Source organism: Falco naumanni, chromosome 7, assembly GCF_017639655.2.
Source record: "Falco naumanni isolate bFalNau1 chromosome 7, bFalNau1.pat, whole genome shotgun sequence".
NCBI classification, from domain to species: Eukaryota; Metazoa; Chordata; class Aves; order Falconiformes; family Falconidae; genus Falco; species Falco naumanni.
Window position 1 is genome coordinate 52,481,720 of NC_054060.1, and position 18,195 is coordinate 52,499,914.

At 40.5% G+C, this 18,195-nt stretch overlaps 1 protein-coding gene across 4 annotated transcripts; it reads left to right on the plus strand.

The window, feature by feature from the left end:
* The first annotated feature begins 382 nt into the window (after positions 1–382).
* Positions 383–17,227, plus strand: LOC121090902 (serine/arginine-rich splicing factor 5-like). Of its 4 annotated transcripts, none has more exons than XM_040599718.1 (8): positions 383–528; positions 2,906–3,044; positions 6,580–6,650; positions 7,411–7,497; positions 9,807–9,879; positions 13,703–13,776; positions 14,738–14,848; positions 15,725–17,227. In XM_040599718.1, the coding sequence occupies exons 2-8, from the start codon at positions 2,919–2,921 to the stop codon at positions 16,005–16,007; spliced, it is 825 nt and encodes a 274-aa protein (XP_040455652.1). In that variant the 5' UTR covers positions 383–528; positions 2,906–2,918; the 3' UTR covers positions 16,008–17,227. The 4 variants fall into 4 exon arrangements, with proteins under 4 accessions (XP_040455652.1, XP_040455650.1, XP_040455651.1 ...); XM_040599716.1 differs by having other exon boundaries at positions 393–528; positions 15,704–17,227; XM_040599717.1 differs by having other exon boundaries at positions 398–528; positions 9,810–9,879; positions 15,704–17,227.
* The last annotated feature ends 968 nt before the right edge of the window (positions 17,228–18,195 follow it).

Here is an 18,195-nt window from a genome sequence, read left to right on the forward strand (position 1 = left end):
GCAGCAGGTTGCCAAGGATGCACAGGCACAGCACGGCTTCCTTGGGGAAGAAGCGTGGTTTATTCCAGAGGGCTCCACGCCAAGCGCTGGCTCCCAGCGCGTTCCTGCCCCGCAGCCTGGGCCTGGTGGCGGCAGGCGCGACCTCGGCCTCTCCCTGACCTGGCGGCCTCGGCCCCACAGCTAACCCTGACAGGGCCGCGGCCTGCCACCCCTGCCCCGCTCCTCCCGGCCAGACACCGCCCCCCGGGAGCCCTCATCCCCGCAGCGCCCGCTCCAGCTGAGAGCGGCCAGGCCGGGCCAGGCCCGGCGCCACCCGGCCGCCCGCAGCGCCTACAGCTCCCGGCGCGCGCGGGGCGGGGCGGGGCTGCGCGGGGCACGCTGGGAGTTGGAGTCGGGCGTTGGCGGTTGCGCAGTATCCGTTGGGGGCGCGCGGCGGTGTCGGTCGTTGGCAGGATCACGGCAGCCATTGCCGCCGCGGCGGGGAAGAGTGGTTTCCTCACGGCCCGCAGGACTCAGCACTCGGTGACGGTGCGTGTCTGCCCTGCCTTGGCTCGCTCGGTGGCGGGGGGCCCGGGAGGGGTCGGGCGCTGAGTTGTGAGCGGGGTTCTTGCGGCCGGGCCCTGCCGCGGGGCGGGGACGGGCCAGGCCTTTCTTGTGGCGGCGCCGCGCTGAGGGGAAGGCAGCTGCCGGCGGAGGCCTCGCTGGCGCCGCGCAGCGCTGCCGGCCCGGGCGCTCGGCGGGGGGCCGCCGGCGGGCGGGTAACCGAGGCGCGACGGCACCGGGCCCTGGGGGGCGGCGCGCCTCGCCGCTGCCCCGTGGCGCTGCGGAGGGAGGGCTGGGCCCGGCGGTGCCGCTCGGAGGGAGGGCTGGGGAGCCGTCGGGGCCTAATGGGGAGCACGAAGCTTCCGCGTCCGCTGCGAAGAGCCGGAGGGGCGATCGCCATTGGGCGGCCCGGTGCTTCGGTGTCTGTGAACCCGAGGAGGAGGTCCCCCCGCCTCGGAGAGGCGGACAGTGTAGCGCAGCCCCGTCCCGTCTCGGTTTCTTAAAAAGCCGAACGAGCAGATGGCCTTTCGCTGCGGGGCCGTGCTTCCCGAGAGCTTTTCCGCCGGTATGTGGTGTCTTGTGAGTCACCGATGAGCAGCCGCGGTTGCGTTGTGCAAGGAGCGACGTTGTGAAGCTCTGCGACTTGCGGGTGTCGATACAGATATCACATCCATTGTGCTCCCAGCTGGTTGAGTAAATAATGCATGCACGGATAGTTTGCATGTTTTATGCTGAATCTGTGACGGTTTCGCAGGCCGTCCTGCGAATGAATTCCATCCGCCCATGTTAATTTCCATCTGTGATTCTTCTTCCCACTTTGTTTTCCTAAAACTAAGAACTGAAAGTATTGAATAGCAGTTACACAGTCGTTTTAATTTGTCAGAGCTGTGTTGCACCCAAAAATGAGTGCCGTTGCCGAGGTGACTGATCTTACAGTGTTTAAAGTACGTAGTTATGTAAGTCTGGCCTTCCTCTGCAAAGGCCTGTCTTTCCCTTAATACCTACCCACTGCTGGCCTTGGCAGTGTGGTGAGGATGCATCCGGGAAACGATCCCTTGGAAGACTAGCTAACTCTGCGAGGGAGCTGAATCGGTCTGAGCTGGATTTCCATGCGGGCATAAAAATTCAAGTGTGAGCACAAAGGAGGCAGTGCTTACAGAGGGCAGCATAGGCTCTTGTAGGGGAAGCACAAAACTTTTCATGTGAAAGTGATCGAATAGCTATTGGCTTAGGTAGTAGTTCGGGGACAGTTTAGGTTAATCTATGTGAAGCGCTGGCACACTTCTACCCCTTGCCCCATAAGAAGCCCTATACACTGTCTTCTGAAGTTCTGGCACTTTTCTAGTGGCACAGTGGGCCTGAATAAAGAAGTTGATCAATAGAAACCTAGTGGGTGTTAACACAGAAGTTAAATCACACTAATTCAAAATACTGTATTCAAATTGTCTTGAATTACTTTCACAGCTGACCTGATATGTTGTCTGTTTACTGTATCTGCTTTGCAATCCAGTATTGTAATTTAAGATCACGTTGTGTTTCAATTCCTTAGAGCTTGGATTCTTTGGGTTTTGTGTGACGGCAAGCTCACTGAGCCAAATAGTTAATATTTTCCAGTTACAAGAACTTAAAAATTTCTAAATCACGTAAACTGAAAAAAAAAAAAAAAAATTACATACTCAAGGTAAACATTGGAGCTTCCATAAAATATCTCAGAGTATGTATCCTGGATCGGTAGATAGTTTTGAAAATCCGAACGTCCAAAATAGCCTTTGGTTTTGCCTTTGTTGAAATATCACACAACAAAATGTTTCTTCTTCATAACTTGATAGACTGTCAAAATAAGGTATTTTATGGCTAGTGCAAATGAAAATAATTTTCTGACTACTCTTTATCTTTTGGATGCTGATACAACTTTTATTGCAACAATTCCTTCAGGTGAAAGCAAAAGTTTGAGAATGTTTTATGTTGTTTTTCCAGTGATTAGCATAACAGTTTTGATGGTGGCTTTTTTTTAACTGCTCTTAACCCAGTATCTTGGAGCTTATAGAGTGGTTTTTATCATGCTCTGTGATACAAAAGCCTTATTAGTCTTAACAGCAAACAAAAAATATAATTTCAGATGCATTAAGTCTTTACATGACTAAAAAAGACAAAACTGAGAGTTTGTGTAGGTTCTGCTAGAAGTCAGTAAGACAGGATTTTCTTACTTATCTGGCTATAGAGAATTTGGTTTGTAATACATATACTGGGAGGACAATAAAATCAAATCCTGTTTAACCAAGATTTCTGAGATACAGAAGTGATCTTAATCACCCTATTTTAAGTTGGTTAATCTGATAAACAGTGCTGTTTTGTTTCTTAGCATCAACCTTAAGATGAGTGGCTGCCGTGTCTTTGTTGGACACCTAAGCTCACGCGCTCGGGAGCGGGATGTGGAGAAATTTTTCAAAGGATATGGACGCATACGAGAAATCCATCTAAAAAATGGATTTGGATTTGTGGTAAGTAATACTTTATTTTCCTTTCTTTTGCTTGCAGGTACTATTCTTGCTGGGCTGATGTCAAGGAAGGGAGGATCCTTAAGAGAATAATAGTTGCAGTGGGAAATGGCAAATATTAATACACATTTCAGACTGCTTTTCAGATGTTTGGATTATAGTTTTACCTGGTTTTAGCCAGGTTTTGCTCAAAATCTTGGTAATATTCTAGGTGCATTAAATACATTTTCTGATCATAGTCCTCCATGGATTTAAATTTTATCCCTTATTTCTGAAGACAGTATAAATACCCTGTTATAGCATTACAAAACTTGACAAAGACTTAACCTGCAGAAAAGTTTATAAGAACCACTATCTTCCTTTCTCACTCCTGCTCAGCTTGGTTGTATCTCTAAATAATGGCCTGACATAAGAGCAAAGAGCTGGCTGAGGCAACAGGTGTAATAGGTGCTTGCTGTTGGATTTAAGCAGCGCAGCTTTTAACTCTTGTGCAGCTAAACTTAGGCTTATTCACCATCAATGTATGTTCACAGGGCCTATGGGTCTGTTAGACTGTTAAATGAAATGCACACACAGTTCATTGGATCTTAGTTTCCTACCACTGCTTTCTAGAGCTCTGTGCTCCTAAACCGTTGTCCAAATTTTTACAGCTTTCCAGGTTCCCAAGTTGATCAACCTGTTTCTTAACTATTTTCTCCTGAGAACTGAGAATTATCTGTTCTGCAGCACAGAGTTCAAACTGGAAAGGTTGATACTGCCCTCACAGGGCAGCCTATGGCAGGCTTACATGTCATTTGTTCTGCCAAGATCAATCCTTGGGTGAAGCTGTGGGAAAAGAACAAAACCACAAGCTTTGCCTACTTTGGTTTCATAAGAGTATTGACTCCTACATGTGCCAGTTCCTCATTGCCCTGCAGTATGAGCTACTTCTTGCTGACTGCAGTAGGTAAATACCTGCCTCTTAAAGTCCAAAGGTACACGGCTGATCTAGACATGGACCTGCATTTAGTTAGTGTATCCTTTCCCATTGCTGCTGTTTCTCAATGGCCTTTCTCTGAGCATTCCTCTTCTTTTCTTGGGTAGGGTTGTTGACTCATTCAGGCATAACTTCTGTTCAGCTCTGGTACATGAGTCACCAAACCCTCCCTCCTCTTCTCCAGTTCCTAGGCAGAAGCATTTTCTTTCAAAGCTCACTAACAGGCTTGAATAATTGTCCCATAACTGTGTCTAAAAATAATAATAATAATTGTTCTCATGATGAAGAATTTTTTCCTTACATCTGAACAAAACTTCACTTGCCCCTTCACCTGTCATCCTGTCACTGTGCCCCTACGTGAGGAGAGTACTTCCATCATCTCTGTAACTGTTTAGGTTTTGGAAGACTTTTAACTGGACCCTCTTTGAGCTGCCTTTTCTTCAGGCTGAGCAGACACGGTACACTCGACCTTTCTTTGTTCTCCAACGTTCTGATCGGTTTTGATGACCCTCTGCTGGTCCCACTCCAGTTTTTCAATGTCTTCCTTGAGTTGGAGGGATCAAAACTGGACACAGTGTTCCAGGTGTGGCCTGACAAATGCCAAATAGGGTGGAATAATCACATCCCTTGGTCTGCTGGCTGTACTGTTCCTGATAACAGCCCAGGATGCAGTTTGCTTTCATTGCAGCAAGGCCGCACTGCTGACTCATGCTTAGCTGACTCTCTGCAAGGATTGTCCATGTCTTTTTCAGCAGAGCTACGCTCCAGCTACTCAGAACCCAGCATGTTCAGCTGCTTAGGTTTATTCGATCCCAGCTGCAGGATTTCATATTTCTCTTTTGTTAAAATTTGCACTTCTTGTTGATAAAATCTTTCAACCTATCAAGGTCTGTCTGTGTTTTTTACTTAAATAGATACGCTTCTGGTATATCTATTTCTCCTCCCACATTGGTGTCAGCCACAAAATTGGTGAGAGTGCACTCAGTTCTGTCATCTAGATCATTTATAAATACATTGAATAGCATTATCCTTTGTGGTACCTCACTTGTCATGGGCTGTCAGTTCATCTTTGGTTTTTTTTATTTAAAATACGTATTTAAAAACCCTATTAACAAAGTTATTTTGATTGAACATTGTTGTAATGTCAAAAGCATGTTTCATTGTACCTGATTGAAATCACTGCTTGATCTTTGAAACTAACTATATTTACTTAAATTTTGTGGACTTCATTGCAGAATATTTTCAAACTTCAGACCATAAAGCTAGTATGTAAAGCTAGATAGACTTGCAGATGTTCAGTTTGTTAGAAACTAGCTGAAATCAGGGGAGTTGTAGATGCTAACTATAGCTACTCTTAAATGCTGGGCCTAAATTAATTTTCTCAAGGTAATATCTGCATCATGCAAGGATGTGTGATGTTCCACTTCATAGTGAAACAGATTTCAGTGCAGACAGGGGTAGGTTGCTTAAGCCAGTATTGCTTCTGAAAAGCTGTTTATAGTTATGCAAACACTTTCTTCAACTTGAGAAGCTTCTTCTCTGTTGTTCATTACTCTGAAGCTGCAGTTCCACTTTTTTTTTTCCTCTCCATCCACACTGTTGGTTCAAGCAGTCCCTACCCAGCTGCTTGTTCCCACTGCTTACTTTTTTTCCTTTCTCCTCTTGCCTCACGTGGTGTTACCATGGTTGTTCAGCCACATAATGAACCTACCTGGGTAGCTGATCTCGTTGAAAAGTAACGCTTCTTTTTCACCCCACCTCCTGCACAAAGTCTGCTGTTTTTCCTCTGGATGTTTCTTGACCCAGTTTCCTGCAGAGCTGTACAAACAGCTTTGCCAAGAATCAGTGGGCTGGGTAGTGGGCAGAGGCTACTCTGGCTGACTAAGGCAGCATTGCTGCCAAAAGCAAAGTGACAGATTCTGTTGCAACAGTATATGGAATTGCGTATTATAGGTGATCCAGACCCACAGGTGGCCAGTGCTACTCTGAAGAGGGGTGTCTGTTTCTTACTTTTCTTACACAGGCACCTTTTTGCCAGACTAGTGAGCTGAATTAGCTCAGAAAAAAAATAGGAAGGTTTTTTTTTCTGGTTTACTCTCTTTGGCAATTTAGTAAGAATTAAATCAGCCCAGAAGTCTCTAAAAAGTTTGGGAGTGCACAGCTCTCATGCTCTTGTTTGCAGTTGGTCAGCTTGTGGTGTTGTACAGGCTTTTCCTGTACGTAGGCCTGTGTTTTAAACTGTACACCTTGAAGTAACTTCCCCACCTCTCTCATGAAAAGTATTTTAAACATTTCTGTAATAAACCAGGTAATTTTTCTGTGTAGGTCCTGGAAAGAGTTAAACTGAAACAATGGAGGGAGGCAAAAGGAGTTTGCAGGGTGGAAGGAGAAGAAATGGTCGTGAACAGGAACATCTTGGCTTTTCAGTCATAAATGGAATCTACTTCCTTGTTCAGTGTTCTGGCTGTTGCTGCAGAAATGTAAAATTTATAAAGAAAATGTGTTTTGACATTTGAATATACTATGATGGAAAATACTTTCTTACTCCTATTTTCTTTCTAGGAATTTGAAGACCACCGGGATGCTGATGATGCAATTTATGAACTAAATGGTAAAGAGTTGTGTGATGAAAGGTAAGCATGATACTGTAACTTCCCTTAAGAACAGCAAAAGTGCTTTGCATCTAAATACAATGCATTAGCTTGTGCTGTGACATCTGTTTCTTGTGGCTCAGGGGTGGGATACAGTGTTCATAACTTTATCTAAAGAGATTCATTGGGATCCTGGCTGCAAGCTTATATGAGGCACAAAGACATGACTGGAGGAGGGGTGGTTTGGAGCAGGGCTCACTGTTTTTTCCAGTTGCACTTATTTCTCCTTCAAAGCTAACTCAAGGTCTTGTCACTAGAAATGTTAGTAAAAGTGAATTAAACTTACATATCTATTACTTATCTGTCTGTTGACTTCAGAAAATAAGGTGATGCTAGCTTCTCATCATTTGGAACGTTGCCCTTCAGTTTGCAACAATGTGGACTGTACTGGTTGCATGTTAGAGTAACTTGTATTTCGATTGTGGGAGCTGGTTTTAGGTCAGTAGATTGTTGTTAATCATTTTGGTACTCTTTTCCCTCTGATTACTAGTGATTACTCTTGGGCTCTGGTTGAGCAAATTTAATTGTTTCAGTCTGAACTACAGACTCGTGATGATTTGAGACAAGAGAATACCACTGCTCTGGCTCTTTAAGAAATGCCAGTGACTCTGTTATAAATCATTATTTGCAAGGGCAAGGTAATTCTTGTTTGTGCATGTGTGCTTCCAGTTGCAAAAGATGTAAGTCAGTGTCAAACAAAGTTTGTGGGTTTTTTTGTTTGTTTTTTTGTTCCTGTCATAAGGGTTACAATTGAGCATGCTCGAGCCCGAAGGGGAAGGGGCAGATTCCCACAACGGTTCAGTTATTACCAGTCGCAGAGTGGATCTAGGTAAGTGGTCTGGACTCTGTGTCTTACAAACACAGTAGCTGAAGAACTGTACTGAAATACTGTTTTCTTCTTGTGGGTGGAGTTAGGGATCCAGCTCTGTTTCCTTGTATAGCTTCACGAAAGAACTTTCATGTTCTCAAACCTTGGAGGTCCATTACTATCATTTACCTCCTCTGCCTGAGGAGAATGTGGATTTAAAAGCAGTTTAACTGGCTCACAGAGGTTCATAAACCCGTTATAAAATGCTCCCTCTCCATGTTGTAGGCAGTACATTGGTCTTGCTTCCTACTGTTGTGTAAGTGGTGTGAAGGAGTAGTGCTGCAGTTGGATTGGCTGTTTTTGACCCTAAATCAAGAAAGATACCAGAGCGTCTTTGTTGAGGCTTTTGGCATTAAACTGAGCTTACAGGCTAAGTAGAATTATTATAGAGTAGTAGTTCAAGATATTTACTGTCTAACCAAGCTTTCACATTTCCAGTTGTATGGTTATCAAAATGCTTACTTCAGCACAGCATACAAAAGAACTGTATTTGAGAGACAGTGCTAGGGCACAAGATACTAGCACACGCAGAAGTGTTTAAATACCAATTGACTTAAGTTTGCTGACTGAACAGATGCCTTGCTGATGGAGAGCCTCTGTCTGACAATGGAATCTGAAAAACAGGACATAGCTCCTATCTAGAATACCTGTAGTGGACATACAGTGTTTATGCAGTTGTTCACTTTCAGGGATTTGAGCCAGTGGTGAACACTGTGTGAACTTGCAGCAGAGTTTGTGAAAGTTCTGCAGATTTGCACATGTTCTGCTAAGGAACTACACATTACACCTTTGTACTTGGTATCTGCCTGTGTGAAACAAGTATGTATGGAATATTTTACTCTGTAGAAACATTTATAGCTGTGGCCTATGCAGAGCAGAGTTTGGAAGAAAGATGAAGACTTAACTGACATAAACCTCTGCGTTTGTTTCAAGGTCAGAATTGCTGCCGGTTACAAACCAGTGTCTGGAACATCTAATTTGCATATGCAAGTATGCTAATTAGATTATTTTTTCTTTAGTGGCAGTAACCTTGATGCGGTATAATTGGTCCGAGGTCCAGGCTAAAAGTGGACTTTTAAAGTAGGAAGTGTGATTGAAGGTCGTGGGCATCTGACGTTGTAGTCATGTTCATGACGTCAGACTGCCGATGCCAGACAGGAAGAGACTGCGGTTTGCAATAATGGAAAAATGAGACTCAGCCTGCCAGTTTTGGGACTGTGGGACCTCTTTAAATGCCCGGAAGATCTGGATGTTCTGAAAAAAATTGGGACACTTTGAGGTATGCACTGAAATGAAATTGCCTATGCTTCAGTGTACAAATCAATACGCACAATTTAGGATTATGTTTCTGTGGGAGGAGAAGATGAGAATAATTTTCTGTAAGGTCAGTGTTCATGATTCTTGAATCTTTTTGTAGTAATATAAATAGTGCCATTGTTAGAATCCTGCGTTATTTATTTAAAGGCTGGTATACCTTTTTCCATAGTTCTCAGATCCCTTTGGATTCAGAATGACTAGGATTGGGAACAGAAATGACGTGCAAGGGCAGTGTTCTTTCCAGATGCCTTACTTTTCCGTATGAACACTTTCAAGCCACATTTTCCTTTTTGAGAGGGTCTTCTTAATTTTTGGTTAAGTAAAAAGCATCAGCTTTCATTCAGGAACTGTAAATTGCCACAGTTACTTCAGGAAAAAGTTATCTAGCTCTCATTTTACTAAAATAAAAGTATTTTTACCCACAAAAATACCTCATATAGGTCATGGTGACATTTATAAATACTAACAAGTGATTTGGAATTTAGAAGCATGAACTAAGATGCTTTTAAATTGTGCCTTCCATCTCCGACGTGAAGCAGAATTCACCCTACCAACTAAAAAAAAAAAATTTAATAATTGCCCTTTACATTAATATTCTCCAAAACCAGATGTGTGAGCCAAGCCTATCAAACACCAAAGTTAAAATAATTCTCTTTACATTATTTTCATTTTGCTAGGCACTTATTTCAGTGTATCTATTAAAAATGGCAGCTATACTGGCTGCCTTCATACAAAGTTCTTCGTCAGAATCCTTTTTAATCCCCTTGTAGCAGCTCTCTTCTTGTAGCAGAGTCCTAAATATATCTTGAGTAGGGAGTATCAAATCTGCAGACCAGCAACAAGGAAAATACTTAAATCTCTCAGCAAATTATAGAAAACATCAGATCTCCTAAGTTCTAAATTCCTTACGCTGGAGACTTTTTCTCCCTTTTTTCTCCTCTGAATGCTTCTAGCAGGTATGGACCTCCTGTTCGTACAGAACACAGGATCATAGTTGAAAACCTTTCATCCCGTATCAGCTGGCAGGTGAGTTAACCTCTTAACTTCATTTTTTTATACCTTATTTTCCTGCCTTGGAAGTAAGACTGCTGTCAGCCTGGTTTCTTAATAAAGCCATCATAAATATTTAATATGAATAAAACATAAGCAAAAAAGCTTAAGTGATTGCTAAAAATTAGCATTTGAACGCTTAAAAGCTTAAAGAAGTCTTTTGTTTCACAGCTGTGCAGATAGTTGTATAACTAGATTTTGTAGTTGGGAACTGATTCTTGCTTACTTGTGTTTACCAGCTGATAAAACTTTTGAATGATATAGATTGTTTCTAAATTATTGAAGCATAGCATCCATTCAGATTGTCATCCTTTTTGGATTGTTAAACCTGGAAGTGCATGCCTTTGTTTTGAGTGAAATTTACAGTCTTTTCTTATGTTTTGCAAAATATTTTTGTGACAATAAAGCTTACTGTAGATATTTTCTAAAAAACCCAAACTTTAAATAATTGTCTTTTGAAGCTTTCTTGCCATCCTTTTTTTTTGTGTTTTTTTTTTTTCTCCCCACACCCCTTGCTAAGGTTTTGCTAATTTTTAGCTGGCTTGTAACAGAATAACTATATAATCAGTTCCTTTAGTTGTGTTCTACATAGTATACAGTCTACAGAAAGTTTACTTTTTAAGGGCATAGCAATAGATGCTTTTACAAGAGGTGAGTGAATAGTGGAGTTTAGTCTTGTTTGTTAACCTTTATATTCTTTGAATAAAGATACTTTAATTAGTGTACTGAAAGATGCAGTGGAACACCATGAATGTTCAAAGCCTTGGTCTTGCAGCTAAATTCGCGTGAGGAGGCTGTTTGCCTTGCCTGGAGCTCTGCTGATGTGTTCCATAAGAGCTTGGGTACAGTCCATGCAGATAAACAGTTGAACTAGGTTTGTTTACTTTCTGCATGACAGGTTCAAAAGGTTCATAATTGTACAGTTGTGTTAATTATTGAATAACTAAAAAAACAGCTTCCGAGTTGGTGATGAGCAACTGGATTTCATCTAAATGTGTTCCGAGTATGCTATGCAGTTATGTTTATGAAGAGATTGTTATAAAACACAGTGCTTAGAAACGACAGTAGGAACCAGAGAAGTAAGCTAGAATGGAATGTTAAGGAGAATAAATCCTATAGGGCTGTTCAGCATTAAATTCATAACTTGGGGGGAAAAAATTGTTTCTGTAAAATTCTTTTACTTGTCAATATTTATAATGGCTTTATGTGTACTTACCATTTTAGACTGAAGCCCACCCAATTCAGATTTCATACCAATGAATCTTTAGGATTCTAATTAAATGTTTTAATATGACTCTTTCAAATATATGCTAAGTTAGCATAAGAGACGTTACTTCTTGATACCTGCCTAAATAGAAATCATTTGAAGCTAACATCCATACACAAGCCTCATTTAGTTTTGAAGCTGTACTGCTTTGATACTGACTACAGTGTTTTAACTGCTTTTAACTATGCTACTTACACCACAGATTAAAATAGCCAATATGTTAACAGTAGTGGCATTGTTCTTCCTTTCTTATCCCTGAGCTTCTGGCAAGCACGATTGATATGGAACCTTGCTTTCAACTTACACGCATAATTTCATCTTGTATGTGTGCAGATCCCCATGCTTTGATAACTTGTCTCCTTTAAGAGGTATTGTGTTGGGATATTTAAAAAAAAAACTAACAAAACAACCAACCACAAATAAAATTTGTATTCAGATCAGTTTCTTCACGTTGTTGACTATATTGTTCATTTATAAGCTCATATCTAAGTAGACAAACTGCCAGAATTCTCCTTATTTTAGCAAATGTATTTCTGTGTGTTTAGAGCTTTCCAACCACCCTCATTAGTTTTTCAGAATCTGTAAATTTTCAAGCTGTTGGGAAAAGTAGATCTGTGTTACATCAAGGTGTAATTTTTAATTTCTGTTTTTCCTATTTATGATTGTCCTACACCTTATTTTCTTTTTCTGTTAAGGACAGCAGGGTATTCTTTTGCTGTTTAAGGTGAACCAGAACAGGAACCTTAGGATAAAATTTGACTCTTCCACTGATAAAGTAAAACCAGTTAATTTTAAAACATTCCCCTAATAATAGCAACTACTCTGAGATTTTATAACACATGCACACTTACGGTCTTTTAAGCAATAATGTTGGCACCTTATTTGTGTTGACATTACTGTTACAAATTATATTTGGTGATGATGATCCTTAGGATTCAGAGTATAGTGTGGCAAGTCTGTGGGGGGTTCAGTTTTAAAGCCTAAAGTTACTGAAATAGAAAATATTTATGTAGATTAACATTTTCTAACTTCCTTTTGGTTTACCAGTCCTGGTCTGGTTAAGTTGTCATTGACTTTAGCAGAGCCCAAATTTTATTCTTCATCTCTGAATTAGGATAAACATGCCGAGACTGAAGTGTTACTTTTAATGGTACTGTAGGGCCCATTTTTCGTTTGCTATTAAGGTTTCTTTGTGTTAAGCACATGTGAAACAAGGAAAATAGTTACTGGTTTGCATATGCCAGTTTTTAAAATAAAACTATTTAATTGAAAGATTAGATAAAACTAAGCCTTCTTATATTCTGTAGCAAATGTTCTTAAGTTTTTCTTGGCTTTTTGTTTCATAGTCTTTTCTTCCTCGAGCATATGTCTAACCAAGTGCATTTTGAACCTCTTCTAACAACCTTGATTTGGTTAACCCTCATTTTTCTTGTGTGGAGGAAAAAGAACCAAAGATTTGGGGGTTTTCTAGTGGCTGAAATTCTAGGGTTTGGCCTGTTCTGAATTTTCTTTTTGGTTCCTATGACACTCCTGTTTTTTGGCGATCTAGATCTTGGTTTGCCTGGGTTTGATCTCGATTGGCTAGCACAGATCATCCTCGGGTTCTTTAGCCACTTCTGGAGACTGGAGACTATGTCCAGTGCTTTCAGGGCCTCTGGTACCTCCGTGAAGCATATTGCTATGAGCCATCACTCTGCCTTTCTCATGTAAGAGAGTTCCTCTTGGCCAGCTAGGTATTGGACAAGCAACTCTTTGCTTAAGGTACCTTCTTATATCATCTGCCACTTGTGGCATGTTGCGGTAAGTAGTCTGGGATTATAAAATACCAGATAGTGTTTGGTAAAAGTACTGCTTTAACTTATACAAATGTTTAGCTTTTTAGTGGCCTTTTGCATTATTTGTTTGTACTTTATCCTATTGCTGAGCAAGTAATGTTACAGTGTCTGTGTCTTTAGCCTCTATTAAGTTAAATACAAGGGTGTCTACTGATGTGGCACTGTAGTGTGACAGATATTCCAAGTGAAATATAAGAAAAAAATTTCCCTATGTAAAAATATTGTTTATATAGTAATTATACCTTTTTGTTTTTAATTTTGCGGTGAAGTTGGGGGAGGTGAGCATATAGAATGAATTTGTCTATGTATGTGGGACTGTCATTTAACTGGGGGTTTAGTCATGAAAATCTTAATTTAATACTATGTTGCTTTTCATCTGTTATAGTTCTGATCTCAGTGCATATGTAGGTATTTAAAGTATTGCATTGTGTTTTCATAATAGATGGTTTTGGGATGCAGCATTATTTTAAAAGCAATATTTTATTCACTGCAGTTGTAAAAATGAGGGATCCTTTCTATATGCAGCTGCTATTACATAGGCTTTTTCAGAAACTTTTTTTGAAATCATACATATTTTTAGATATATATAAATACAAAAGCATTAAGCGGTTTTAGCAGAGAAAGTTTTCGGGGGGGATATTACTAGCTGGACTCATTTGTGTCCTGTTTAAGACTAAAATGTTAACTTCTGCTGCAGGACTTGAAAGATGTCATGAGAAAAGCAGGGGAGGTGACCTATGTGGATGCACACAGAAACAACAGGAATGAAGGGTAAGTTCATTTTATGCCTATACCTGTATGATAACTGAAACTGTTGAAGGAAGATTATCTTGGCAATATAAAATAAATGAAACATGAATCTATGGTGTGGCTTAGATGCTGAATTTTTTCCAATTTAAAAACAAACAACAAAACAAAAAACTCCAAACAAACTGTCAGTAAGTAGGAGTTCAGAAGTGGTATTGAACTCAGTTTCTACAGCGTGTCAAAGTAGAATGTTTCTTAAAAAAAGAAAAAAAAATTGTCAAAGCAGGAAGGGAAGGGAGGGTAACTTCCAACAGTTGAGTTCTGCTGTCTTTAACTTAAGATATGTATAATCATTTATGATCTGACTCCTGAGGCTAAAATACCTCCTGTCTGTGGCTGCTTTGCACTGGTTCAACAGTCAAAGTCAGAGGAAATGAACGTAACCAATAGGGAACACCTAGTTGCCCTCTCTCCAGTTCTTAATTCTGCAGACTACAAAACTGCTGCAGAGAAGCAGGAGAGAGGGAAATATGAACAGAGTGGCTGTGCTGGCAAGAGTGCTCTAGGGCCAATGCGAGCAAATGCAACTTACGTATACTTTTTTTTTAGGGGAAAAAAACCTAAACCCATGGGATTTTTCTATTCATTATTAAAAATGTCAATAGGGCAGGAGAGTCTCCAAGTTTTTGTTTCTTGGACGCTTCAGAATGCAGTTTAGTAGAGGACTGAAAGACACTTCCTCAGCTGGTGCAGGTTTGTGTAGCTTCCTGCGTTTTCTCCATCTCATTGCAGATGAGAGTGCTTGTAATGTTTGAAAGGCTAGGACTGTTAGTGTCATACTTTCCTGTCAACCAAGTTAAAAATTAGCTTTGAGAAGATAAAACATCAAGCTGTGATTAAACAGATTGAAAAAGGCCCAAAGTTGTTCTTCTTTTTCAGTTTCTCTGAAACTTTTTCTTTTTTTCCTGATGGTATATATATATAGGGTTGTGGAATTTGCATCGTATAGTGATATGAAGAGTGCATTGGAAAAACTGGATGGCACTGAGCTGAATGGGCGCAGAATTAAACTGACTGAAGATCACAGAAGGCACAGGTATGTCACCTGACCTGATAAAATTCTGCTGAGGGCATGGATTTCAGTAGTATCAATGCCTAAGTTTTATTACCTAATTCTTTTCCCCTAAGCTAAATACCGCAGCACAGAACCACTTTCTAGCAGTGGAAATAGATTTAGATAAGAACTAACTTGCTAAAAACAGCATAAATAGAACATTTTTGGATGAGAGTAAGGAGGTGGGTTTCTTTAAAGATAAAATTTTATATTTGAATGAAAGGACTTTTAAAAAACTATGAATAAAATAGATTGTTTTCATTATTCCTAAAGTAGTTCTGCCATTTAGTCGTTAAAAAAACCTGTTTAGCTGCTGTTCTTTCATTGTCTTTCAAAAATAAATCCCTTTCTTTTCATGACAAAATGGACAGATGACTAGAGGAGGTGTTAAACTCTTACACCCTGAAGTGTGCTGGTGTTCCATGCCTTTAGGGACTTTTTCTAGAGTCTTGAAAGAAACCCTAACTAATTTACATGGGTGTTTCTAGAGAGAAAAAATAGCACCAGTATGAATTTTCATTTCTGTGCTTTTCTTGAAAAATGGCTAAACGTTTTTTTGTCTCCTCCTGGCAGGGGGAGGGGAATGCATCTTTTATTAGGCAGTTCATATTTTGCCAAGCTAGCAAAGAATGTCAAGGCTAGCAGTTTCTGCTGGCCTTGGCCTAAGAAGATACTGTTGTGACGGAGGAAAACAGCAATCTAGCAGTACTCTCAAATAACAGAGTGCTGTGCATAGCACATTCAGATGTTCAGATGGATGTGCTGTGCCTGCAAAATAGTTGAGAACTTAAATTGAGTACTTTAAATCTATTAGGAGGTGAGACTACAGCTTTGTAGCTTTGTACTGTGTTTCTCTAGAAGCAGATCTCGATCAAGGAGTTACTCAAGATCTCGCAGCAGGTCCAGGTCTACAGGATCTTCCAGATCAGACAGCCGGTCCAGGTCCAGGTCAAGATCAAGGTCCAGGTCTCGCTCTCGATCCCGGTCCCGATCCCGGTCCCGATCTCGTTCTCGCAGTCGTACACCTAAAAAGAGTTACTCCCAGAAGAGCCACCGCTCCAGCTTGCTAGCTTCCCCATCTCCCTCTTCGTCTAAAAGAAAATCTCGTTCTAGATCGAGCTCTACTCATAGCCGTAGTTAACCTGCTCTTAGAGATGTATTAATGCATTTAATTTGACTCAAGTTTCTTGAAGACTTGAGACAAATTTTACATGAGAACTGGGAGGGGAAGAGTTAACATGATGAAAGGGTAACCTCCTCTTACATTGCCAAAGTGCCTGTCATCAAGTAGGCCATCTCTGTGAGGAGGGGCTGTCAGCTTTCTCCTTTCAGTGAAGTCTGGAGTGGGAAGTCTTTTTTACTTTTTTTCCCTGCTATTAGTAAACATTTCTATCATAGATACATTATGTACACATAATGCTGAGGTAATGGGATGAGACAATATGCTGCTTTCTCCCTCTCTTGCCCCTCACTTCCCCCTCCACCTCCAAGGCCTTTGACTTCCAAAATACTACGTTAGCTTTTGTCCTTGGTATTAAATCTGAGAACAGGAAGTATAGATTTTATTCCTTTAAGGTTCTGTGGCTACTTTTCTGTGAGAATGGATGGACCAGCTGAATTTAGAGTTCACTTTTTCTCCCCATTGCTTGGCTTAACAGGCTGTTTAAGTTCCAGCTTTAAATTACCTTGATAATATGCTTAATTTGCAACAAACTTTCAGGAATACACATTGGTTAGTTGAATATTACTCATTTGGATAGTGAATCAATATAATGTTAAGCAGTAATGGAAGCTGGAATTTCCTGTTAAAATGAGATGTACCATCCAGATATCAGGATTATTGGGAATCCATTATAATAATTTTCCAGTAATTCAGTAGTATGTGGTATTGTATGTAGAGGCCTTATTTGACAAGTGACTCCATAAAACTGCACAGAAATGTCAATATGCATGTCCATGTTTTTGATGTTTATAAAGTGACATAGCTTTCATACCCAAAAGTATGATACTGAATAATGTGTGTATGACTAGCAATAGTCTTGATGGAAAGAAAGGTTATTTTAGTAATGACAGCAGCAAAAAAATCCCAGGAAAAGCGTAGTCGGTTGTGACAGGAAAAGTGAATCATGGTAAAGCGTAAAGAGGGTAATTTCTTTAAATCTCCTGAATGCACAGTTGTTTTGATTAATAGAAATTTCCGCTGCAAGTACTGTTTGTTCTTATCGTTTGGAATTAGATAATTTTTTTTAACTTCTGTATCATCAAGGGAAACATTTTTGGAAAAATATGTAAATTAATCCCAAAGTCTTACATGTGTTTAAATGTACCATTCCTAATAAAATAAAAACTTTTTCTGGCTTATTTTGCAGTTTTGTTTAATAATGTTACTGTTGCTGTTGTTCACGTCATACAATCTTGGAAACCATCACAGGGAAATTTATTTGACCGTGTACTGATAATAGAAGCAAGCAAAATGTAAACAAGAAACCAGTTACAACATGTAAGTAACCAGATGCTGACTAATAGAAGGACAAGATAGAATTTTACTGTCATGGCCATCAGTGTCTGTTTGAATGGATGGCAAATAGTGGTCTTGCTGCAGCCCTTGCAGGCAGATTTGCGTGATACCTTCTTGTCCACCAGCAGAAGAACCAACAACCAAATGGCCATGGGTGTTGGAATCTTCCTATAGGTAAACTCGTGTCACTTTTGAAACGTGGTTCCAGAGAGTCTATTGCCCACACCGCTTCTGTGCATCTAAGGCTTCAAGGCTGATACAGATACCCTTTTTAGAGCAGATTACTGCTTACCGTGTTCTTTGCGTGTTTGGCTTAACGTGATCTGAGTAGGCTAGCACATCAGAAAGAACCCAAGGAACAAATAGAAATCACTTTGCAGAGGAATCTTGCTAGATGTGACTAATTATTAGCACAGCTGGGATATGTTCAGCTGTGTTAAATGTCAGTGTTGCTTGCTTTGGTAGCTTTGTCATGCTACCAAAAAACCTAAAAATGTCCACTGCCTAGCCTAGTGCCTTTGAGATTGGCAAGCTCAGTATCAGAGACCTTGAGTGCTTCTGACCACAGCATGCTTACCTTGCAAATTGTTTAAATATAGAACTAAAGCAGATCTTGTGAATTTTTTTTATTATTGTACAATATCATTTCCCTTCCATAATTTTCTGTTGATTCAGTCAGCAGTAGCAACAGAAAGATGAATATAGACCAAAGAACCAGCCTCCCCTTTGCCCCCAAACACCTTGAGGTTATAAACAAGTTTATAATTGCTGCGATTGTAACCATGAATACATAGAACTTATTTCTGAACCT

Coding starts and splice junctions, on each gene's coding strand:
- LOC121090902 (XM_040599716.1), top strand. CDS start 2,919: ATGAGTGGCTGCCGTGTCTTTGTTGGACACCTAAGCTCACGCGCTCGG. Junction 9,880..13,702: donor CATCCCGTATCAGCTGGCAG/GTGAGTTAACCT, acceptor CTTCTGCTGCAG/GACTTGAAAGATGTCATGAG. Junction 14,849..15,703: donor GAAGATCACAGAAGGCACAG/GTATGTCACCTG, acceptor ACAGCTTTGTAG/CTTTGTACTGTGTTTCTCTA.